Source organism: Ascidia mentula, chromosome 6, assembly GCF_947561715.1.
Source record: "Ascidia mentula chromosome 6, kaAscMent1.1, whole genome shotgun sequence".
NCBI classification, from domain to species: Eukaryota; Metazoa; Chordata; class Ascidiacea; order Phlebobranchia; family Ascidiidae; genus Ascidia; species Ascidia mentula.
The window spans coordinates 18,713,515-18,737,133 of NC_138571.1; the positions used below are offsets into that span (position 1 = coordinate 18,713,515).

Below are 23,619 nucleotides of genomic sequence, written 5' to 3' on the forward strand. Positions count from 1 at the left end.
CAAACAAAAGAAAAATTGTTTATTGATGATAGAAAAGCTTGTGCAAGATACATGCAGATAAAACAAGATATAATGTGCAATTATGTTAATGGCTAAAAGGACTACAAGAATACAGTAAAGCTTTTCTTTAAATTAGAAATATTCAATTTTCCAGACAAAACCTGGAGTAACTCTGGCAATATTATGACAAACGGAACTTTAAGGTTGCAAATACTTAAACAATTGCACATCTACAAAACCAGCACTTCATGCAAATGTCCAGCTTTTAAGTGGCACTAATCATTAAAAATGCTTGCAAGTGGTCAGAACGTGATGGTTTAGATTACTGGAGGGTTTTTGTGCTTGCTTGAAACACAACTTAATCAAGTAAAGTAATAAAAGTCCTTCTTTACAATTAGATCTAGCATTATTGTTGTCCTCGCGTTTTACTGTCATTCAAACGAACCAAGTTTGCTTTATGCATGGCTAGGCCTTTCTTGATCCAATCCCAATTAATTCCATCCCTCACAAACACGCAAGTGACCCCTACGAAATATTTGACAATAAAAATCATTTTAAAATGACCAACACACAATACCTTCTTCCTTTAAATCTTTAATATTTCTTGCTTCGTCATCAAAAAACACCATGTCTTCGTAGGCAATTTTTAGTTTTTGTTGAAATCTGTGACATAGATATACTACTGACATATGAACAAAAGTGTTTCACAATTGAAATGTAAAATCAATCTCTATGTCACTGTTTTGTATTTGCAACTCACTTTGAAAAATGTTGTTTTTTACATCCTGGATATATTTCCTTCTGGCAAATATATTTATCCAAATCATACAGTTCCACAAGTTTTTTTGCACCTTCAATTTCACTGGTTCTGTAAGACAAAATGTTACTGTCATCATACAGATATACCAGATTAAAGATTTTATGGTTAATCCAGGCATACAATTTGTGAACTTGCATGGAAATACATACATTGACTAATTCATTAATATAATAAAACATTCACTAGTCAGAGGTCACCAAAAAAATCCTTCATCCAAAACTCTAAATTTTGACTGATGTATTTTTGTCAAACTCATGAAATGAGCATCATTTTTACCTTGAAGCAACAGCAATTTTGTAACCTTCTTCATGCAGTTTTTTAAGGATGTCCTGCGAATCTTTATACAGCACTAACTTTTGTCCATACTTATCATAAACGAAGCCATCGCTTAAAAATACATGAGGTTAATACTGCATTTAATTAAATAAATCATAAAAGTACTGAATACCTTTTTTTGTGAAGGGGCATCTCTAAATGGGTATCGGCGTAAAATGGCCACAAAGTGTAGTCTGCATGAAAAAAAAACAGAATTAGGTAAATATAACTTTTGAAATTGTTTTTTTACTGACCAAGATCAAACACCAGCAGCTTGGGCTTGTAGTCAACATCTGCCATGACAACGGTTTGCGTAGATTATTAAAATCTTAGGAACACAACAGCGCTATGCTGAAATTTATAATTCCCACTTAAACAAAGAAAACAAAATGATGATTCTGATGACGATTTGCATTGGGGGAAGTTTCGCGCACTCAACCATAGCACAATTTATTTTTATCAACTTCAATGTTTTCTAACAAAACTTTCAGTGAATGATTTATTTCTCTGACTTCTCTTTAATTAATTTAATTAAACCAACTTCAAGCTTATAACGACAGATTTTTTGCGCTTAGCATTGCTAGCTTTTAGTATTCTATGCTCGAAGGCATGTAGGTGAATTTCTTTACGGCTCATTGGATTTTGATATCAAAACACAACAGCGTCGTCAGCAACCGGTTTGTAATCACTTGGTTACAAACCCTGTGTTTGTTTTGCATTTTCCTCGTATTTTAAAGGGTATTTTGTATTTTATTAGGTATTTTGCTTTTCAAAATGTGATATTTTGCACTGATTCTGATTTTTTGGTTGTTATTTTGTGTAAAGTTCATACAGAAATAGTTTGAGTTGCAAAATTGTAAATTTACCAAACGCTTGGCAATGGCGGCAAAGTTGCCGGTGTTAGTAAATCCAAGCGATGCGTATTCGGACGAGGTGTTAAAATGCATCAAAGATACCTTGAAGAAAAAGAGCGGAGAACTAGGTAAAAAATGCGAACAGCAACTGTTTTTGTTACAAAATGCAATGCTCATTTGGAAGGTATTAGTTTTATTTTTGTTATAATGTTGGACCTGGTTCGTGTCTATAACTTTTTTATTTTTGAAAGTGTCATATTCTTAACGGAATGAGAGCTGCAGACAGGGTGTGCACACTGTTTCGACCTGTAAGATCTCATCAGTGCAGCTGTTGACTGTGATATTATGGCTCTTTAAGCACATATATTAAAGGACTGTTGCTTTATTTCAAGGTCGTAGATATGATGCAGAGAAGATGTATTCCAGAAACAATCAGACGTACGTCACTACGATTAGCAATGAGGAGAAAGCTTGGAGGGAAAAGTTTGAAAGGCGGAAAAAGAATTTAACACATGGTTTCTTTGCTGACAAATCAAAACCATATCAGTCTGTTGGCACCGTTTACCTTGAAGCTGGCGATCTGATGCTGAACTCCATAGCAACAGAGCTACGGTCTAAAGTAACTAAAAAATTTTTTTTCAATGATTTTTATACTGTTTTTTTTCCATCATTTTGTTGCTATTGTTAACATGCAATGACAATGTTCTGGTAATTTCAGCATAATCCATAGATAATGTGGAATAATACTTGCTATTCTTCATTAACGTTGCAATACATGTTATTTTTCTGTTGTAAATTCTATAGATATCGAAAGTTCCCAAGCACTACAAGGACACTTGGAAAAGCCCGCCACCCAGAAGAGTAACCGCTCTACAAAAAAAGCTATTGGTTCATTCTCAACCTGCAAGTCTAAGCTTGGAGGCTGGTGAGGTAACAGCTGGTTATTCTGCCATCAGGAAGAAAATAGATGAAGTTAAAAAGATGAGGAAAGGAGTTCAGGCTGGACAAAGTTTAAGTGCATACCTGCTCAACAAGGTAAAAGATTTTTAAGGTAATGAATAAAGCCCTATTTTCTGAGACACTGCTCCTGAAAACGGACAAACATCAGAAATAGGCAGGGTAACTCCTTGGTATCCTCAACGTATATTACACATGATTCTCTTCTGAGAGACTACCCCTGAATATAAGCACAAATCTTAAAAATAAGCATGGCATATCAAACCCATTTGTATTATGCGCAATGTATTTTGAATTAGCAAAAGGACACATGTGTCGCGAAGAAGGAAGATCTCCAGATGAAAGCTCCACTGAAAGATTCGTGGAAAATCGTACGAACTATTGGAAAAATAATGGGAGCTGTGAAGCAAAGAGGTTAGTTGGTATTTGAACTGGTTTGGTTCACCAACAAAACCAAAGTTTTCACAAAAACAAGAAATAAAACTGTCTGAGACATGTAGTTTAACATTATTAAATACTGTATATTGCTTTTGTTTTACCACTTAAAGTACACCCAATTATCTTTGGGTCGTGAGTTCAAACCTCACCGGGAGCTTGATTTTTCAAATCTTGCTATGACTTGTCAGGAAAAAGTGGCTGATCCAGCTAGGCTGCAATGCCTGAGATGCCAAGCCTGCAAAACCTCATGATCGCTAAACGTTAGCTGTGATCGCCAAGCAAGGACCTGCGCAGTGGGGCAATCCTTCCAATCATGCCATTGCATGAAATATTACTGCATCTGCATTACTTTATATCTACTCATATTTAGTTGAAGGCTTAGATTTTATTGTCACACATGTTTAAATAAATGCATAGATCCCAACACACAAGGTGGTCTGAAAGGAATTACGGGGACCAGGAATATTCTAGCTCGCGCTTTTCGAAGACCAGGGACAAAACCAAAACAACCTTTAAAAAATGATTTGCCTGAGATGGAAGACAAGGAAGAAGCATTGCAAAAGTTAGCATCATTTTGGTTCTGTCTTGTCTTAAGCTGCTGTCTATTTATTTAATAGTGCAGAAGCAAAAACCTAACTTCTTCCACCACTTTGTAATATTCATAAGTATTAATTTATTACTTCAAGATGCTATACACATGCAATATTTTTGTTTTGGTGGTTAAAAAGTTTTAAAATACTCATGCTAAAGCAGTTTGTTATACGTTTTTGTTATAACCACATCTTAAGTGAAATATTAAATTATATTATTGTTAGGAACACAATTCACGGATTTCTCATACTCATAATTCTGAGAATTAATTTATTATTTCACTGTTATTAACATTGCCATGTTGAAAACGTTTCGGCAAAAACTTATACCATCATTTTGCCGAAACATTTTAAAAATGACAATGTTAAAAACAGTATGGGCCAGTCTTTTTATTCTCAGAATGATGTCATTGCTGTTTTTAGGTGGAGGAATGATGTGAAGCACAAGTATCTCATCCTAAAACTCCAATCCATCAACTCCCTCTTGTGTGCAATTTTGAACATGAAAAGCAAAGTGCTAAAAATGCATGTAGGGTTTTCCCCTTGTTCTCACTTTAACTCAAGTCAACGATTCCCAACCTTTTTTAGTCACCGACCCTTTTTTCAATTCTTTAGTATGTGGACCCACATAAATTTACCTTCAGACAAACTAAGTTTTTTATAATTATGTAAACAAATGGATGAGACGTAACAGACAGAAAAGATAATAAACCAAACAATAAAACTAAAATGCAGAGAAAACTTAATTGGGGAAACCGAAAACACAAAAAAAATTATGTAAATTTTAATGCCAAGGACGTTTTCCACTGCTCTAATTACATCTTTTTAATTCTACTGTAGCACCCTTTGAGCAGCAAAGCTGTGAAGGATCTATTGAGAAGCGATGTCAGGGTGGACAGCTATGGAAGACCTGCTGCTTGGTAAGTTATTGTGAATGCTTTGCAGTGTTAAAATATTAAATTGATTTCTATTTTAATGTCATTCATTGTCATACAGCAGCATACACTAAAATTCAGGTGGAATTTAGAGTAGAAATGCATGATTTAATGCTGCCAAGAAAAGTTGTTGGTGTAATTTTAATGAAACATCGTTTTATTTTTTGAAAAATGCCAAATTTAAATGCAAAAAAAAATAATATGGGCTTAATACAACTTTGTTTAATGCCACCAAAATCTGATTACACATTGCCTTGACATCGGCAACACCAAATTACTGTAAGTGTTATGTATTTTAATGAAGCAACAAGCCTGGTATTATTGTCAGCTGATTTATTAGTCAACATAAACATATTATTTTCATGCCAAATGTTAGTGTATAGTTGACTTTCTTTTCATGCAGGAAAGCTCAGATTACAGCTCCTTGCGATGATTTTTCCCACACAGATAGCCCTTTGCCACCAGTAAGCTTGATGTATTAGAGTTTTTTTTGAACAATAGGACAGAGGTATAAACTGGATCAGTTTTGAGAGATTGTAGTAGAGCTATGCATTGTTATTATGTTGCTTACTGATAGGCATATTATACTTTCAAGAAATCTTTTCTTTTGGCACAATTAAACGTAGATTACTGAAGTTTTGCCAGATTTCCAACCGAGCTTTATCAGATGTATGTATCGTTGAGAAATTTATATACAAAATATTGCAACAGAATGTAGCAACACAGCACAGAAACTAACCAAAGAGTCGCTTTTAATTAGAAACTATTGGTTGTATAGCTTGGTGCAAACTTGGTATTCAAGTGTAACGGGAGTCTGGATATCTTGTTGCTTAACTAGCTATGCTTTATGAGATATCACAACCGATAGTACGAGAAGAGCATGACAAAAGTTTCTGTGGAAATACAACAAAGATGTAGATTTGCTTATCTCTTACGTAAACCTTAATTGTGTCTCATACTCAATATACACGTAAGTGGATCATTTTATAACAAAATATCTTGTACTGCTACAAGGATACCCCGTCTGATGTTGCCAAACCGCTTTCTGCGATCCCGAACGCAGTTACACGGGAAAGAATGTCAAGCATTGCATTCAGCGGGGGCGGCCCACGAAGGTTAGTTTCTCACCTATGCTAAAAACAAGCCTGTTTAGCATGAAGGCTTTGCACGAAAAGGGAACCCTTGAAAAAAATGTTGCCTGTTAATATTGTCGTAGCACCGATTAACCATTTATTGCATAACTTACATGAAAAGTGCGTTGATCTGGGGAGCCGTCTTTCAATCCTTTTCATATATGTAGGCACCTGCGAAGCAAAAACAAGGATTTATGGCATTGTTTCTTGAGCGTTTTTTCCGTGCTACCCCTTAAGAGTCCGATTTCCGCCTTGGAGGGGCTCCTGTAGACGCCCATGTCACACAAGAGTGAAGAACTTACTTACTTCTTTTGCAGACAGCGCCTCGCGCAACTGGCCACTAAACTGGCGCACAAAAACGTACCACCTGCAGGTATGAAAGTGGACACGTGGGAAGACCTCATGAGCATGGGGGAAAAACCCGGAAAGGCAACCAACACGAAACCGGGCACTCCGGCCCAACAAGTCAACAAATATTCGATGAAGCTGAAGTAAGTGTAGAAAGTGTGTTGGTTTCTAGCGTTTGGATCAAAAAGTTAAAGGTTTTTGTGTTTCCACGTTTGTTGTTGGTGTTTTATTTTAAATGAAAAAATTCCGACATGGCAGCAAAAATTTCGGTCTTTTTTACTTTTTTCGGACATTCAACGCCAAAGCCAGTGTTTCTCAACGATGGCCTACGACCCCCATGGAGGGACTTATGAGCGAGTCTGTACTGATTGCGCTATGACAAATTCATTTATCCGTTTTTTGTTTACCATTTATGTTTATTGTAGATGAGCACGGGGAAAAGGGCCCTTGAACGTTGCTACGGGGCCAGGAAGCATAAAATGATGATAACCACTGTTGTACATTTGAACAACAAAGCCAAAGCTAGTGTGGTAGACATAGTCAGCACTGATGATGAACTCAGCGTTTTTCGAAACGTCGGATCTATGTCTAGCCTACTAGCTTTGGCTTTCTTGTACAAATTACTTTGCTCCAAGTATTTTGCACCCACTGCTATAGGTTTTACCTGGTACCGCCTCATTATTAAATGCAGGAAGTTGCTCGACTCTTGTCTATGATTTATTTATTAACTTTGGCTGGCAAAAGCACATGACAACAACTTGTTGGACCCCTATATGTTTATCAAGTAGGCGACGGGACACAACTGCGACGGCCCACAACCCAATCCCTGAGACTCTACCGCCATGGATGATGATTGCTCAAACTGAGAAAGTAATTCTCGAGAAGAAAAGGATGGACTTACTCGGCAAGTAAGTTAAGTGTTTTGAATAAGATTAAAATCTTAACATCCGTCCCTCGAAATAAAGAGAATGCAATACTGTTGATGCCTAAATATATAGACGGAATATATATGTATATATACATCCAATAAAAACCAATTGTGTTTGCAGAATAACAAAGTATTTTGGATCACTTCGAACCCTAACTTATATCCCACTACAATTATCAAACATTTTTCAAATTTTCATGAAATCTTGAACGAAAATGACTTCTAGTATGGGGTATATGGAACATGATGTTAGCCCCTGAAGACAATGGCCAAGCGATCACTGTCATTTCCTTAATATTGTACGCAAAGCATTTGCTTTAACAGGATCATCCTGGTGTGATATAAGAAAATATATTCTGCCGTGTATGTATCGTAAGTCCCTCATTCAAATAGAATCTTGTAAAAAATGCAATCGACCAATTCTGTTACATATCTGGTCTAATTTGTAAGATGACTCCACCACAGCAGATGGTAGACAGAGTAAGTGTTTTCTTTGCAGCGTGATAAACCGCACGGCGGCGGACGTTCTTAACGAGATTCGAATCGACTTCACCAAGTTACAGAAGAAACTTTCGAAAGATATGGACGAGGAACTGAAAAAGCAGACACGGTCAGACCTGAAAGTGTTTCCTATGTTGTGATAATTATAATCCATCATCAACATAGAACAAATACTCAGTACAGGGTTTACATCATGGTTTCTCAACTGGGGTCGTAAACCCCTGTGGGTCCACAACAACCCATTGAGAAGGGTCCACGGGACTTCCCCAAACAATAATATTTTCAGTGACGAGGTTCATTTTGCATCGCAAATTAAAGATCGGATTTTTTTTGCCCGAGGAATCAAACGAGTTAAAAACTGGTTCAAAAACATCTGATAACTGATCACTGCCCATCCGAATAGTTTCAGTTAAGCTTTTGGGCTTCAGGCTTCCAAACTTTCATCACTAAAGTTCGATTACGTTTGCGTACAATTCAGTGTGCTTATTTAAATAAAAAAACTCATTATTTTGCCACTTTCGGGAAATTGAACCACGCACTATAACGATGCTGCCACGATTCCATAAGATGATTTTATATTTCGGCAAAACCACAATCATAATATCTTTAACTGTGTCTCAGGGAGCAACATCACTTGATACAAAACAAGTTCAAAACCATGAGCATGGGACCGATTACAAACCTTGCCCTTGACAAGATGAGGAACGAAGCTAAAGTAATCACGAAGAGCATGAAGGACAGCTCAGCGAAACCACTCAAATGGTTTGAAACTATAGTTTCCTTGACCACTTCTAAGTGCTTAAATTATTTTGAACTTTCTAATTCAACAAGTTATGTAAAAAGAAAACCTGAGTCATTTGTCTTTCTGTTGTTTCTGATATATTTCGCCTACAATTCGGCATCGTCAGAATTCAAATTTAAACGATAGTTTTTCCGCATTCAAAATCTTGGTTAAACAGTCTCGTATACCACGTTAAGCCTTTTGTCTACCATCGGTTGGGAATCGCTATGTTAAATCGTTTGACAAAGTTTTGAGTTACTTTGTTTAGGTATGAGAACCTGAAAAACATAATCGCCAAAGAAACCGATTTGAGAAACGAAACAATCAATATAATCCTCAATAAAGTGTCAAGATTCCAGTTTGAAAACGACCAGACAATCCCATACGCCAAGGTAAGGGCTATGTAAGCGTAACTCTTATGACAATTCAATCTATAGAGTGTATATGGTATAGAATAGCCTATGAATTTTTGCAAAACGAAGATAAATCTGCCCCAATTTTTTTCATTCTTGGCTTTGGCTTGTTGATTTATTTGTGGTTTGTGAAAAGTGATGTAGTTGTAGTGAGGAATTTACAATTTACACGAAAACCGATGTGATTTCAATGTATTTGTTATTCATGTTTGTTTTCATAGTTATCTTGATTCGCATGAAGTTATTTCCGCGCAAAATTTAAAAAAATCAGATTTTGATTCGTAGGAGAAGCTCTGTCTCCTCGTAATGTCGATGCCCTCCCATCTCTTGCTAAGGAAGGGAATGCTCAAAGCTATCATCTACCTGGCTCAACATGTTTTCGGGGCACCTCCTGAAATATTTGATGCTTGGTTGGTTGCACGAAAACTTGATGATGTCAATTCAGCCGTCCGTGCAGCCTGGTGATTCAAATAGTTGACTTGCTGCTGGAATAAAAGAGATTCGTCCAATAAAAGTTATTGTGTACAACCTGATGTGAAAATTCATTATCTTTTGTGCGTTTTGTTTCAACTGGTGCAGGAAGCATACGGACTTCTCTCTTGTCAATGTACAACGACAAGGCTACTGGTCTAATTGTCTTTAATTCGACAGCAGACATTCTTGTAGTGTTATATCGCCATAGAAACAGCATAAATTATTAAACGCTTGGTAACAAAGTATTATAAATTTTGAACAATTTAAAGAAATTTACTGTGCGGAAAGTAGCTGCATTCATTCATTTTCCCCGGATAAAAATAACCGCCACCGCTTGTAGCGCTACGGAGTAGGTTTTGTTGCTTTGGCAACGGTTCCAACTTGATTCAATTCCGTTTTGCTTTCGTTGAGTGAACGTGCGTTCATTTAAATAAAAATGTTATGAGCATCAGAAAGTTTCGTAATTAAAATAGTTTTTGTTTGTTGATTAAGAACTGGAACAATATGCACAAAAGTTTCAATTTAGTAATAAATTCGTTCTTTTGTTACTTCACTTAAATTTGCACCTTTACGAAAGCTGCATTATAAAGTGCGCTAAACATTTTAACAGCCATATCAAGCACAACCAAAAATTTAAAATATATTTTTTTTTTAGGTTGCAAGAAGCTAAGTAAATCTTCTATGCATGGTGTAAGAATTTAGTAGATCAGTATGCCGAGCCCAGCAAAGCCTGGGTTTGCTGAACCGACTGATGGTTTCAAAGTCGCCAAGAACATTAGCAACTTGAGCGATGACATCTTTTCTAGGTTCGAGAGCAGAGTCACAGCTCCAAGAAACCCAAAACTTATTAAAACAACAGAAATTCCCAAAACAAGGGTAAGATTTCTAAAGCTGTTAAGTTGGAATATTTGTGTCAGCTCAAATTCTTGACAAAGGTGCTTCCTATGAAAACATAAAATTTAGTTGTATCTTATGTGGTGGTTGAACTTGCAAAGTATATCTGACTTATATTGTTCTGATTCTTACATATCTGGAGACAATTGTTATGTAGGCTCGATCTGACTTGCTTGGGCCCTTTAATAACTGTGTAGATGATTTACAGCAAGGGTTTGTAGTATTCTGACATGTGTAACTTGTGTAAACACAATAATGCAACAGGGTTGGTAACTGTTGGCATGTGAGGTTATTTTGCATGGCACACCAAGTGATTTCTGAGTTTATATTCTAATAGTTCTTTATGTAATTTAAACTTTTTGTTAATTACCACTCTTACACACAAATGTTGGTATATAGTCATTTAGTATTAGGGCAATCTGGTAACTTTGCAATAACCTGCATGCAAATACTTACATATATATATATGCTTACACGCTGCAGTTAAAATGTGTGTTTGTACTGGAATTACTCTAGATTACTTGAAATAAATCCTTTGTCGGTAAACAGGTTGTCTTTTGGTTGTGTAAGTCAAACAATTTATATTTTGCACTGTTTCTGACAAATAGGGGCATTATTTTTTAATGCAAATTTTCGATTTGATAACAGATGACTCCTTCCACATACATGAGAGAAATGAACATGGACACAGAACAAAAACTGGCTGACACACATGAGATGAGGCTGCCACGTGTCATCGAGCTCATGGACATGTCAGAGACAACTCATCAAAAGGTTTGTAATCCGATGGAAATAATACTGTAGAAACATATTGATTTTCTTTGTTCAGGTGTCATATGTTGATATCGAGGAAGCGATGTTTCAACCATTTCCATCAGAAATGTTCTTCCAAAACTTTGAACCTTTCAAAACGTATGAAGTACCTTTGCTGCTTCGTAACAATGACAAGGTGATGTTTTGCATTAGTGCAAGTATAAAATGGTCATGACAAAAACACCTTAGCTGTTGGGTCATGTGGTACAATTGGCGACATAAATTTGTCTATTTTGCCTTTTTTGGACCTTTACCAGCTTGCAATATTCCAAACTAGTTTACAACACCACACACTGTAATGTGGTAATGACATTTATAGGATTTTTTTACATTAAGTTAAGTACATTTTTTTATTTTTAGTTTTGTATACAATACTAAACATTTTACAATAAAATCTTGTTCCAGGTACCACGTCTTGTTAAAGTAATTCAAGAGGATTCACCCTACTTCAGAATAATCAGCCCTGATGATGTCAGCCATAAAGTAAGTGACAAAGTTTGTCCTTTATTAGCTCACCTAAATTGGACCAAATTTTAGCAGTTTGCATTATGATAAGGAACATGGAATGTGACATATAAAATATTATTTATATTGGCATAAGTTGCTAAAAGCAATGCAAATGTCAATTTATGTCCTGAATATTTTGAAACAATAACTGGCATAAAGCATCTTTCACAAATAATGTGTTGCTAATGCCCCCAGTTATTTTGACAATGCCAACAGGTCCGTTTCCAACTGGGAACTGTTAATTTTCACCAGAAGATTAGTGCTTTATTTGTACCAAATACACTCTCAAACAGGATATCTTCACCACAAAAAATAACTATTAAAATATAAACGAATTGTATTTAAGGTGGCGCCTGGAATGGCATCATCCTTTCGAATCCAGTTCACCCCAGAGGACAAGAAGGATTACACACATGAGCTGATATGCATGACTGAACGCGAGAAGTTCGTGGTTCCAGTTCAGGCGATTGGGGCCCGAGCAATTCTCGATTTCCCCGATGAAGTGAAGTTTGGAATCTGCCCTGTAAAGCACGGTACCAACAAGGTGTTGTTCGTGCGCAATATTGGCAACAGGGAGGCAAGATGCGTCTTCAACGCTAAAGCGTAAGTGTAATTGAAAGATTTTCTGCTACTAGTGAAGTCACTACCTCGATAAGTCTAAAACATTTTGAGAGAAAAACCCGCCATCGGTGAGGTTCGAACCCACAACCTCGGGCATTTCGGGCCGACGCTTTACTAATTGTACTGAGGTGCAGTCAGATTGGTCAAGTTAGACTTAACAGGCGACCTGCAGTTTTCCTGACAATCAATATCTTTTAGTTTTGTTCTGAAGATTGGGAAACCTTTTTTTGGACGTTGTAAAAGGTGGCAAAACCACTTATTTCTAAGCTTACATGCAACCATATGTAAGGCTGTTTTTTATCACAATTTGTGGCAAATTCAATGCTTATGGGTTTTGAAATGACAAATTAATGCCCTTGTGTGTTTGAATTACGAGCAGTATTACACGGTACACAAATGATAAAATATATTTCTATGATTTCAGGCCATTTTCAGTGTCCGCAGAGAGCGGCTGCCTTGGTGTTGGTGAAAGCATGCAAGTAACACTGGAATTTAACCCCAAGAAGGTTGGGGATCACCAGCAGGATCTTGTACTGAAGTACGACACAGGTAAGGACCAGGGCCCGTTTTTGTCAAAAATTAGGCAATATTTTGTTACTAGTCAAGAGTGCTTTTCAGCCTTGTTGTACTTGGGCCGGTCAAGTTTTATAACTACTTTCACGGTAAATTTGTAAAATCTATGGTTAAACGTATTGAAAAGAACGTATTAATTTTTTTTTGAAATTGAAAGTTTGTGAGGCAAAAGTATGCTTGAAAAATCCATTTGATGTTATAATAATTGATGGGCCGTAAAAAAACATCAATCCGGACGGTGGTTGAGAATCACTGGTTTAGAGTTATGACAATAATCAAACCTAAACCTAAAAAAACTTATTGCGTTGCTCAGATATATTTTAAACTATTTAAGGCGAAGAAGTACACGTTGTTATGTATGGAGCGGCTGTGGACGCGAACGTCCGTTTGGACAAAAACACACTTCGTATTGACAACACTTACATATTCATGACCAACCAACGATCCGTTGTAATCCACAATCGAAGCGACGTCCTTGCACATTACAAGTGGTCACCATTCGCTACACAGATCGAGGAGGACGGCCAAAAACAAAGGTGTGTATTTTTGTACTTACCACGATTAGACGAGTGATTTTTGACCTTGTTTCTTGTCGACACCCTTTGAAATCACGAAACCGGTTTGTGTATTCTCTTCTAATATAGATGTAATGTAGTATTAGATGTAAATTCAGTTGTAATTGCAATTAGGTGTGATGGATGGAATTATTATATAACCAAACTTGATGATGTCATCAAAATACAGCACTTCTATCAATATTATATTTTTTATTTAAAACCTCATGTAAATTATACATTAAGCCGTATCAATCATCAGGCTTCGCTTTTCTAATGTCTTGGAACTTATCACTACAAAATGATTTTTTTGAACTGAATATAGTTTAAGTAGCTTTTGTCAATGCAATAAAGTTTTTGTGTGTAACGCATGGCTTATTTTACAACGTGGAAGTACGCGTGTCAACCTCCTGTATGAGGGATTGTCTGCGTTGTCATGGACATTCCAGCGTTTATGTGCGCGCTGTTCTGCTTGGTTTATGTACCTTTTATGTGTTTCTGCTTGGTTCTATGTACAACAACACAACAATCTCATAGCAACGTCCAACTGATGATAAAATAAGCCCTTGCCGTTTTGAATAAATAAAACATGTCAGTGTTTTCAGCAGTATGGAACAGTCTCTTTATTCTCAGAATTATGAGTAGATCCCTAAATTGTTTCCCTAAACGTCCTCAAAATCTTCTCTTCCTCTATAGATTTTGTTCCGAAGTAAGCCAGGAGGAGCAACAGGAGCAGGAGAGATTCCTCAATGAGTGCACGGATGACCCCACGCTGAGAGACAGACTCTCAATCCTTACGAGGACTTTCCAGAACCGCCGGAATTTGATAAACGACGATCCTCTGCTTTTCAACGATGACGTTTTTAAGCTCTTCCCACTGGTAAGGGGCTGCTGTGTGGTGAATACGAAAATCGCTTCAAAAAAAAGTTGTTCTCTATTTTTAACTTTGTACCTGTTGTACCTTAAACTTAATGCTGCAACCCTGCTTATGCATAAATGCAAAAAATGCTCTTCCAGCGATGTACAAATTTTTTGAGTGCTGTTTCAACTGGCAAGAGCTTTGTATGACAACCTAAACGAGAAAAACCTAAACGCTATAAAATTGTTTGTAACGCCAGAAACGCCTTTTTAACTTTTTGCATTGGTAATACACCTGGCAGGGTCAGTAACGGATTGTTTAAAGATACTAAAGTGCTACACAATGACACAGTTGCACTCGTAAGGTTTCGTAAAATGTAAACTTGCACAATCTCTGTTACAGGAGGGTGATATTTGGCCAAACTCCACAGCCGAAGTCACGGTGGTGTTTAAACCAACAGAAGCGCGTTCTTACCAACAAACCATCTTCTGTGACATCACAGGGAGAGAGAGCAGACTCCCCCTCAAAGTGAGGGGGGATGGGATGGGTCCAAAGCTCGTGTTCTCGTATGATACGATCGACATCGGAAATATTTTCGCGAGTTCTGCTCACACTTACGAAGTAAGCGAGTTATCAATATTGTAAATAAACATGCAAAATAATATGAATTTTGAGAGCTATAGACAAGACCACTGTTTCGGCCTATAAGGTCTGTGCAGTATGGTGTGACTATGGACGGTCTTGCCTCATAGTCAGTTTTGTTTACAGTCAACCGACAAAGGACATGTTCAATTTTTGGCCGAAACTACTTTGATAATAGGTCATGGAATCCTTCATATTTTGTTACGTGGAAACCACATTCAAAAACGTTGCTTAATTCAAATGTCGAATTTAATCACCAGTAAAACCGGTGTTTTTTCAGGCTTTGAGATTTAGAAAACTAATAGCATGCACTTTAGGTGCGTGTTCAAATCTAACAGCAAAATTTAAAACCATGTAATTTGCCTTCGTTGCAGTCGGTGTTAACCAACAAAGGAGACATCGACGCGATATTCAGCCTAGCGCCCCCTGCCGACTCCAACCGACTCCACAAATCCCGATTCCACGAATTCAGATTTGAACCGCTAGAGGGCATCGTTCTTCCCGGTGGACACCAGGCCTTGGAAATCACGTTCAGATCAGAACAACTTGGCAGCTTTTCACAGGAATTCCGCTTCACGGTTGACGGATCACCGGATATGATCTCACTGGTGATAAAGTAAGAGCTGTTCTTCGTTTACTGTCGATTGTAGGGGTGTCCATTTTGTGGGTTATGCAAAAAAAGGGCGAATGGAACCAAACTAAAATGTATTTAACAATTTATCTTCGAAACGTTTGCACATGACGTATAGCACCATTTTTGCATTTGCTTTTTTGTTTAAATTTCATCTTATTATTCAACTTACGCATAAACAACTAAAGTCGAATAGGACCAAGCTTGAATGGGTTTTGCTATTGTTTTCTTTATATGAACGGGCTGTGGTTAAAATTTTAATCTTATTACGTAACTATGCACGTTTCAGCTCGTCCCCAACAATGACCTATGAGCAATAGGAATAAAACACTCGCGCGCTTACTTAAAATTGTTCAAAAAAAGCTTTATTCAGTCTTACACACTCTTGTCTCTCTTCCAGAGGAAACGTTATCGGTCCCACATTTCACTTCGACGTTCCCCGCTTGAGATTCGGGAACGTTTCGTACGGATTCAACCACGCCAAGATCTGTTCCCTCATCAACACATCTCTTGTTCCCATGACCTTCGTACTACGGGTGCCAGGTACGAATACACCAATGTATTGAATGTTGGATGAATGCTGTTGTCCTGGGATAATGCTTTTTGCTATTCTGACGTGGTTAAAATTTCGTGTAATTTCGTGTTTTCGTGTATGTAGCAAGCAAATTAACCGTAATACTCAGTGAGCAGTGCACACATATATTAATGTACAGTAACAAGTAGAGCACTTAATTATCATCCGCGCTAATATTGTTTCTATTTTGAAAAATGTTTTTTTTTGTCCCCACGTGAAAAAGTTTGCGAACTGCTGGTGTACGGAATTTAACACATTTGTCAACCCCCGCTTTAAAGCCACCATACTGTGTGTACAGGTGACGGCCTGGGCCAGCAAAGTGTTTCCAGCACCAGGGATCTGGGCGACAGCCTCGTCAGCGAAGTCGGGAGCTTCAGCAGTGTGACGTCACCAAGGGAATTTGACGTCATACCGGCTCAGGTAATGCCCAAACTTCTTTTCAAAAAAAAAATCGGGCGCCATACCTATGGGTTTACAACACACATGCAAAAATTAGTATTGGACTTCTTTTTTAACAACTAATAGAAAAACGTACGCTTTTCTGATAAAAGCGTCACTTCTCGTTACTGCTGGGATTCGAACCCCCAACCTGACGTTTTTACGGACTTGGCTACAATGTCGATTTTACTTGACAATTTTCAGTGGTGTCTCAGGAGTTATTTTTATCAGTGATATTATTGCATTTTTTTCAATTGTTAGCCTTGGGTAAAGCTGATGATACGCGTCGGCTGAAGCTTGCAAAAACTATACTCACAGATGATCTAACAGATTTCTAATATATTTTATAACATATTACATAAACCATCAACATACACTGTGAGCACTACCGGAATATATACGTAAAAGTTGATTTTTCTTTATGTTTCAGGGTACAATCAGACCACAGAGCGAGGCACGGATTCAAGTAACTTTGTGTTCGAACACGATTAAGCGATACGACTGCTCCTTGGTGGTCGACGTAAAAGGTGTCGGACCAGGAATACTCACTCTGCCAATCACCGCGAAATGCGTTGTCCCAACTATACAGGTGTGTTCGTATATTAAAAAACACTCGGCTTGTCGTGTTCTTAAGGTGTAGAATTGAAACAAGTTTTTTTTGATAACTTCTGACCAAGATATCCTTAAAATTTGGTGCTTTAACGAGGAATTATAAAAACAGAAGGATTTTGGTGCAAATTGTGGCCAAAAAAATTGTTTTTCTTTTCTGGAAATGGGTTGTGTATCCATTCTTGTAACATTGAACATCAAACACTGTCTGAAATAACACTTAATCATGCCTTTAGTCCCGTGGTGTAACGATGCAAATTTAAATGCAGTTTCTGTGTACGTTTTAATAACAGGTCGCAACACCAGTTCTAGATTTCGGCCGCTGTTTCATAAACCACCCGTACCAGCTCAACGCAAAACTCATCAACGAAACCGACTTGGCGGCAAAATACGACTTGCTCCCACAAGTGAGTAATTCAATTTGTGCATTAACCCTGCTCTGCTCCAAACTTACTGTGGAGAATTCAGTATTCACAAAATCTGTATTTGTTAATTTGTGTTTCGACTAAATCAATAATTATCACACATAGAACCTCAGGCCGTTCATTCGGATCTCTTTACACGTAAACAGGGTCGCCTTCCTGTCCTTATTTCTAAGATTTGTCTTTATTCGTCACTGGGCGTCCTTGTTTTTAAGCTTTTAAAGCTGTTTTGGTCACAGGTGTCCTTAGTTTCAGTATATGTTTTTTTTTTTGCATCAACAACGTCAACGTTCCTTGTGTCGAGGGCATTGTTCGCCACTCTTACATCGCGACTGAAAAACAAGTTCCTTATGTTGAAAATTTAATTCCTTTTGACCTTGTTCAGATCCGAGAGGAGCTCACCGCTCTTACATATGGAAGTCCACATCCACGTGGATTAATCGAACCGCACGGAACAGTGGAGGTCCCAATCATAATACAGGCGCAGGATCTTGATGAGCAAGAGGTCGTCGCACACTTTTCCATCTTTGGGAGTCCAGAACCTCCGCTGGTAAATACAATTGTGAAATTTTGCCACCTATTTTATACGCTCACCACCTATTTTGTCGTTTTCGTTCACTACCTATTTTGTCCTTTCTCTCAGAACCTATTTTGTCGTAACGCTCACTACCTATTTTGTCTGTCGTTCACCACTTATTTTGTCCTTTCTGTCAGAACCTATTTTGTCTTTTTAGTCCCTACAGTTGGCTTGCACAGGGGAAGGCCCAGTAGTCCACGTGACCCCGGAGACCCTCAATTGGGGTCAAACCGAGGTACTTTCCCCAAGCCCCAAGATAGTGGAGCTGTCAAACGAGTCGACGATTCCGGCTGACTTCATTGCACAGATGGTGAGATATTTATGTCCGAAATGGTTTTGAATGAAGAAATACAGCAAATTAGGTCGTAGTTCCAAATCCAGGAACCCAACAAGTATATCTTGATGTCAATTGCTGATTATTTTTATGTGGGTTTTTGATGTAGTTTAAGGACAATCCTGTTTTAAAAATGCGTAACTGCGGCTTTTATTCAACATAAATAACAGTTCAAAGTTGTTAAATTATCATGCTTAAGGAAAAAATAGTTCAGTATTGGAAACAAAGTGATTGTAATGCAAATGAAAAACAAAAAAACGGATCCAATTAACCAAGGTATTTATATTCCAATTATAGAGAAACCTTTTACCTATGATTTTTCTACATAATCAACATCTGCAGATCTGCCTGCTATAATTGCTGTTTAAACTATAATAATGCATTTGTAATTAAAAATATTATTTTCATCAGATGCGACCCGATACTGTGTGGATCGTGGAACCCAATCAGGGAACAATTCCACCGGAATCAGTTTTGCAAGTTACCGTCACAGCTGTGTTGGACGATTGCATCAGGTTGGTAGAATCCGGAGAAATTTTAATACAGAGCGCTGACAGTTATCCAACTGTTCATGATTATACAAAGTCACGTTATGGATAAACTTTTTTGAATACTTAATACATCGCGATAAACGTTTTTGATTTTTAAAACACTAAAAACATCACGGTAGACTTTTTTAAATGCTAAAAATAACGCGATAATTTTTTTTAATACTAAAAATATCGCGATAAACGTATTTGTTACATTTTGTTATTCAGATTCCAAGACAAACTCACCATCAGCGTTGTAAAAGGCCCCATAATCACAGTTCCAGTTCACGCCTATGGATATGGGACAACCATTGTATCGGAACCATCACTGACCCCGGCCGTGAATTTGGGCCCACATTTCGCTAAGGCTCGCCTTGTGCGCCGTTTCAGGCTCACAAACCGCGGTCGGCGCCACCAGGCCCTCACTTGGTCCACAGACGGGTTCGTAAAACCAAAGAGCAGACGTGAAACTGTGGCCCCAAATCCAAAGGATATGAAATACAGGGTAAGTGACCATGCATGTATGTTGCTATCTTTTTTTGACCACACTGGGATTCGAACCCGGGATATCCAGGTTAGGAATCCCGATCAGGTTTTCTTCTAGGTATATGGGTCGGGCGCTTGACCAATGCTGCCAATCACCCGCCATGTTTCGAAATTTGTTGACAAAAATTCCCTATACAACACAACGCCCCCCAATAATGGTGTATTTACTGTTTAACCAATAGTAAAAAAACATTAAATACCAATGCATGTTCGGAAGCATAGAGTCATAACGATCAGTGATCTACAGACAGTGCACACTGTTGAGATCTGATAGAACAAAACAGCGAGTGAGCCCTGTCTGTAGTCCCAATGCACGTTTGAATACAGTCAGTAAAACATGCTTTCGCTTGTACGGAACTCCACAATGCAGAGATACTTTGCATAACTTCTCATTATATAATTTGAACAAGAAAGCCAAAGCTAGTATGCCAGGCATAGAGCAGACAGTTTGAACAACGCTGTGTTGCTAACTGAAATTAATTAGCTTATCATTATGTCAAACCGCAACTTCAACATGTTTTATCGCCTTTCATTCTTTCCAGAACTTGTGCATTCCCCCGTCTCCCCCCGAACCTGTATTCCAACTTAACCCGACAAGAATCGCCCTCGAAGCTGGGCAGAGCGTGGACGTTACACTGGAAGGATATTGTGAGACGTAAGTGTTATGAACACAATATTCAAACCAAGAGCATGTAATTTTTTTCTAAACTTCTGGTCTGCGATACCATATAAGACGCAGGAGATTTCGCGTTGATGCTTATTTTTGACCAAATAGTTCACATCAGTGCAGCTTTGGTGTGACTTACAACGATCTTGTCAGTTAAATAGCCGACAAGACTTCTACTTTGTGGTGACTTCACCGCCACCGTAGCTGCACTGACAAGACCTATTATATCGAAACAGTGGCCCTGGCTGCATCTCATAATGTAAAACATTATGGCTATTGCTTATACATATTAAAAACACGCCCCCTTCGCACCCTCCAATACGACGATGTATTTTTTCCAGACCTCGTCAAGTCTGTGAGTCCATCTTGTGTCACGCGATCATCGGTAAAGCGAACGGAAAGGAGAGGATTATGAGAACCCAAATCCGAGCCGACTTCATCTCCCCTGTTCTCGAACTTTCCAAACAGAACATCCACTTCCGGGTCGACAAACGCCCCGATGACGTCACAGCTCTGACGCCACAGACCCGCACGTTTGTCGCGAGAAACGTTTCGTCACTTCCGCTTACGTGTATATTAAGAGTGCAGCAACCGTTCCAGGTAAAGCTTTAACCACGAGGAACATATTTCTCCAGTTTTTGATGCTTTGCCCTTTGTTACATCATAAAAATGAAGATATATATGTTCACAACAAATAGTAAATCCCATGTATCTGCTCAGAAAATCATTTTTTAGACGTTTCGATTGTAACTACGATCATTTTCAATGTTGCAATTAAACCGTACGAAAAATGAATTTCTGAGCAGTAACATGGAATTTACTGTTTGTTTTGAAGATTTATAAAACCGTGTGTTATGTTCCAAAGATATAAATAGTTTAATCCAGTTGCTCGCATCCAAAGGCCATATGTTTGAGCACAAATAACAAATAAAACGCATTTAAAACCATGTGTTGCCACTTCAACATTCAAAACTTCGCGTTTATTCTGTAGCTGTTGGATTTCTATGGCAGCCCGCAGTCTCGTCTTGAGATAAGTCTTACCATGGGACAGGAGTTGGAGTTGACGGTTCGATTCGATCCAGCGTTCAAGGACGATCTCGTGTCTCGTGTGGCTGATGGGGAAGTTAATATTACTTACAAGGAACACCCACATTCTGACTCGGTTCAGTTGAAAGGAGAGGTGTGGATTTAAGTTTATCAACGTTTGCGTTGCTAAAAAAAATTGTACGAAGAAGTTTTTTGGGGGAATCTTGATCGATGGCTTCCTTCTAGCAACTGTTGTTTACTTAAATTAAATTTTTCATATCCTTGATTAGTAATTGTGGAAGATGTTGTTGAACAACCAAATCCATTAAAAGATGTTTTTATTACGTCACTTTCAATATTTCGAAACTTCGATTGCTTTTACCATAATTTGTCTTGAGTTCAATCTGGGTTCCGCGGCTTGTTTTTCATTGCCAGAAATTTGAAAACACGAACAACTGGCTAACAAAAATATTGTGACAATGTGAATCGCAAAACACTGTCTGCAGTTTTCTGATACAATTTCAGTTACTTTTGCGCGTTATTCACCGCTATGTATTTTTCCCGCCTGTCTCACATAGCACCGCTAACATCGCCCTTCCATATTCAGGTTAACTTCCCCAATCTTCATTTCGACGCAACCGAGGTCGACTTCGGTTGTATTTTGAACGACACGGAGGTGGCACGGTACATTGACATCACCAATACAAGTCCGCTCCCTGTATCTTACAGATGGTCGTTCTTGGTCAACGAGGGGGAACAAAATATAAGGTTTGTTGTAAACCTACCAGTGTTAACCTTGGATCTTCTGATGGCAAATTGCTGTGTGTTTGGTAGTTTAAGGTATCGGCAGTAAAGTTTTTTCAGTCTGCTTACGTAACTCCTAAAGAAAAATTGCAAATGCCCAAATGTTGAACATTATGCCGTATTTCTTCAAATTCAAACCGCGCCTTATTAGTTTTTACCCCGCTGTTGGTGCGGTTTACAATCCAGGGCGGTTTATATATTTTTTATTGACCCTCCTATCGTTTGTTTGTCGCTCTGTGTTTCGCCGAAGTTCACCTTCACCCACCTGTCTACGTTTTATCGTGGTTATCAGTGTTATCCACAGTTTTGAAGGACATAAGACAACAATACCTGTTCTAACGCACTAAACATTTTCGGTGGTTCTCATACTGTGCGTCGCGACGCCCTTGTGCGTCGTGTTAAGTTTCCAATGGGGTGGCGTAACAATTTGAACGAAAAATTAAATTTTGTCGGAAAAAATGTAGGCAAATACCAAATAAAGTCACCCATCTGAGATTAAAAGTTGTAAACATTGGAACAAATCGTCATGGTTGATTTGTAATTGGTTCCTCACAAGTGTCGTGAATCCTTCGCACGCGAAAGAGTTTAAGAACCAATGCCTAAAAAAGTGCGGCTCGCAATTGATATTATAATCCTCATTATCACATTGTTACAACTTGCTCAGGTACATGGGCGAAATAGAGGATATTCCTGTCAAAGAGGAACCCATTATGGCCCAAGAAGTTCCCCCGCAAGCCGCCACCCCCGAACCCATTCCTGACGTCACAGAGGCGGTTGTTGACGTCACAAACACCACCAACATAGACACAGAGGTCAGAGCTGAAGTTTCCAACGTGGAGTTGGAGAGCACAGGAGGAATTGATCCCAGCAGTACAGATGTTCTTGGAAGAGAAAGGGAGGATGAGAGTGGTGATCCTGATCCCAGTACTCAGGTGGGTTGATCCTCATCATGTGGGATTTCCTCTTTGTCGTTTTATTAACTTCGTTGCAAAAAAACGATCTTCATCCGCTCCAGGAGGAAATCGACCTCGGGATCAGCGTGGAATGGAGCAAGGAGGACGTTCCTCATCACAGCGGAGGAGTCGTACAGGAGGCGATGGAGGAAGAGGAGCACATAAGATCAATAAGTCGTCTCTCTTCCAGGCACCAACCATCTCATCCGGCTAACAACCGCATCTCCCGTCTTCCTCTTCTTCCATGGTTGGAGCCAGGAGCGAGTCACGTACCCAACGGCGTGGAGGAGGTCTTTGACATCCTGCCACTATACGGCACCCTCGAGCCGGGGGAGACACAGCGCGTCACGATGACGTATTACGGACATGCTGACGTCAGTTGCAACACAAGGTGGGGTGGATTCTAGTGTAAAAGTGCTTGAGTGTTTGTTTTGAATGCAACAGTTGAACTGAAAGCTGGACTGTTTTTGTATGCGATTATTGCAAGGCCCTGTGGCTTTCTTGGTTCCGACGGTATTATGTGTCTTGAATTTATCGTTTATTAGCGGGAAAGAACAA

General features: G+C 38.5%; 3 protein-coding genes across 3 annotated transcripts in view; 2 read left to right on the forward strand and 1 right to left on the reverse strand.

Annotated features, from left to right (window-relative positions):
• Positions 1-3: 3 nt before the first annotated feature.
• On the reverse strand, positions 4-1,524 carry LOC145906484 (magnesium-dependent phosphatase 1-like). The gene is made up of 6 exons (XM_082993912.1): positions 1,390-1,524; positions 1,269-1,329; positions 1,097-1,207; positions 761-868; positions 578-663; positions 4-525 (listed from the first exon to the last, which is right to left on the reverse strand). Exons 1-6 carry the CDS (start codon positions 1,433-1,435, stop codon positions 407-409), a joined length of 531 nt encoding a protein of 176 aa, XP_082850038.1. The 5' UTR covers positions 1,436-1,524; the 3' UTR covers positions 4-406.
• A 490-nt stretch (positions 1,525-2,014) lies between these two features.
• LOC145907391 (uncharacterized) lies at positions 2,015-9,478 on the forward strand. The gene is made up of 15 exons (XM_082994808.1): positions 2,015-2,117; positions 2,382-2,608; positions 2,794-3,024; positions 3,246-3,360; positions 3,802-3,946; positions 4,398-4,503; positions 4,815-4,894; positions 5,313-5,373; positions 5,924-6,024; positions 6,360-6,533; positions 7,176-7,298; positions 7,818-7,928; positions 8,441-8,581; positions 8,869-8,992; positions 9,299-9,478. Exons 1-15 carry the CDS (start codon positions 2,015-2,017, stop codon positions 9,476-9,478), a joined length of 2,022 nt encoding a protein of 673 aa, XP_082850934.1.
• A 670-nt stretch (positions 9,479-10,148) lies between these two features.
• The window catches only part of LOC145906665 (hydrocephalus-inducing protein-like), a 50,161-nt gene continuing 36,690 nt past the window's right edge, over positions 10,149-23,619 (forward strand). Inside the window, exons 1-24 of the mRNA XM_082994113.1 lie at positions 10,149-10,363; positions 11,030-11,155; positions 11,211-11,330; positions 11,600-11,677; positions 12,048-12,304; positions 12,747-12,871; positions 13,230-13,431; positions 14,146-14,329; positions 14,711-14,929; positions 15,325-15,566; positions 15,982-16,124; positions 16,454-16,575; positions 17,024-17,182; positions 17,496-17,609; positions 18,010-18,174; positions 18,359-18,511; positions 18,947-19,050; positions 19,294-19,570; positions 20,154-20,266; positions 20,620-20,878; positions 21,270-21,458; positions 21,912-22,072; positions 22,773-23,040; positions 23,124-23,452. Of these exons, the coding sequence (XP_082850239.1) occupies positions 10,199-10,363; positions 11,030-11,155; positions 11,211-11,330; positions 11,600-11,677; positions 12,048-12,304; positions 12,747-12,871; positions 13,230-13,431; positions 14,146-14,329; positions 14,711-14,929; positions 15,325-15,566; positions 15,982-16,124; positions 16,454-16,575; positions 17,024-17,182; positions 17,496-17,609; positions 18,010-18,174; positions 18,359-18,511; positions 18,947-19,050; positions 19,294-19,570; positions 20,154-20,266; positions 20,620-20,878; positions 21,270-21,458; positions 21,912-22,072; positions 22,773-23,040; positions 23,124-23,452 (4,274 nt within the window). The 5' untranslated portion in view covers positions 10,149-10,198. The remainder of the gene's footprint in view (positions 10,364-11,029; positions 11,156-11,210; positions 11,331-11,599; positions 11,678-12,047; positions 12,305-12,746; positions 12,872-13,229; positions 13,432-14,145; positions 14,330-14,710; positions 14,930-15,324; positions 15,567-15,981; positions 16,125-16,453; positions 16,576-17,023; positions 17,183-17,495; positions 17,610-18,009; positions 18,175-18,358; positions 18,512-18,946; positions 19,051-19,293; positions 19,571-20,153; positions 20,267-20,619; positions 20,879-21,269; positions 21,459-21,911; positions 22,073-22,772; positions 23,041-23,123; positions 23,453-23,619) is intronic.

Coding starts and splice junctions, on each gene's coding strand:
- LOC145906484 (XM_082993912.1), bottom strand. CDS start 1,435: ATGGCAGATGTTGACTACAAGCCCAAGCTGCTGGTGTTTGATCTTG. Junction 1,208..1,268: donor ATGCCCCTTCACAAAAAAAG/GTATTCAGTACT, acceptor TGTATTTTTAAG/CGATGGCTTCGTTTATGATA. Junction 869..1,096: donor AAAATTGCTGTTGCTTCAAG/GTAAAAATGATG, acceptor TTTGTCTTACAG/AACCAGTGAAATTGAAGGTG.
- LOC145907391 (XM_082994808.1), top strand. CDS start 2,015: ATGGCGGCAAAGTTGCCGGTGTTAGTAAATCCAAGCGATGCGTATTCG. Junction 2,609..2,793: donor CAACAGAGCTACGGTCTAAA/GTAACTAAAAAA, acceptor TAAATTCTATAG/ATATCGAAAGTTCCCAAGCA. Junction 4,895..5,312: donor TATGGAAGACCTGCTGCTTG/GTAAGTTATTGT, acceptor CTTTTCATGCAG/GAAAGCTCAGATTACAGCTC.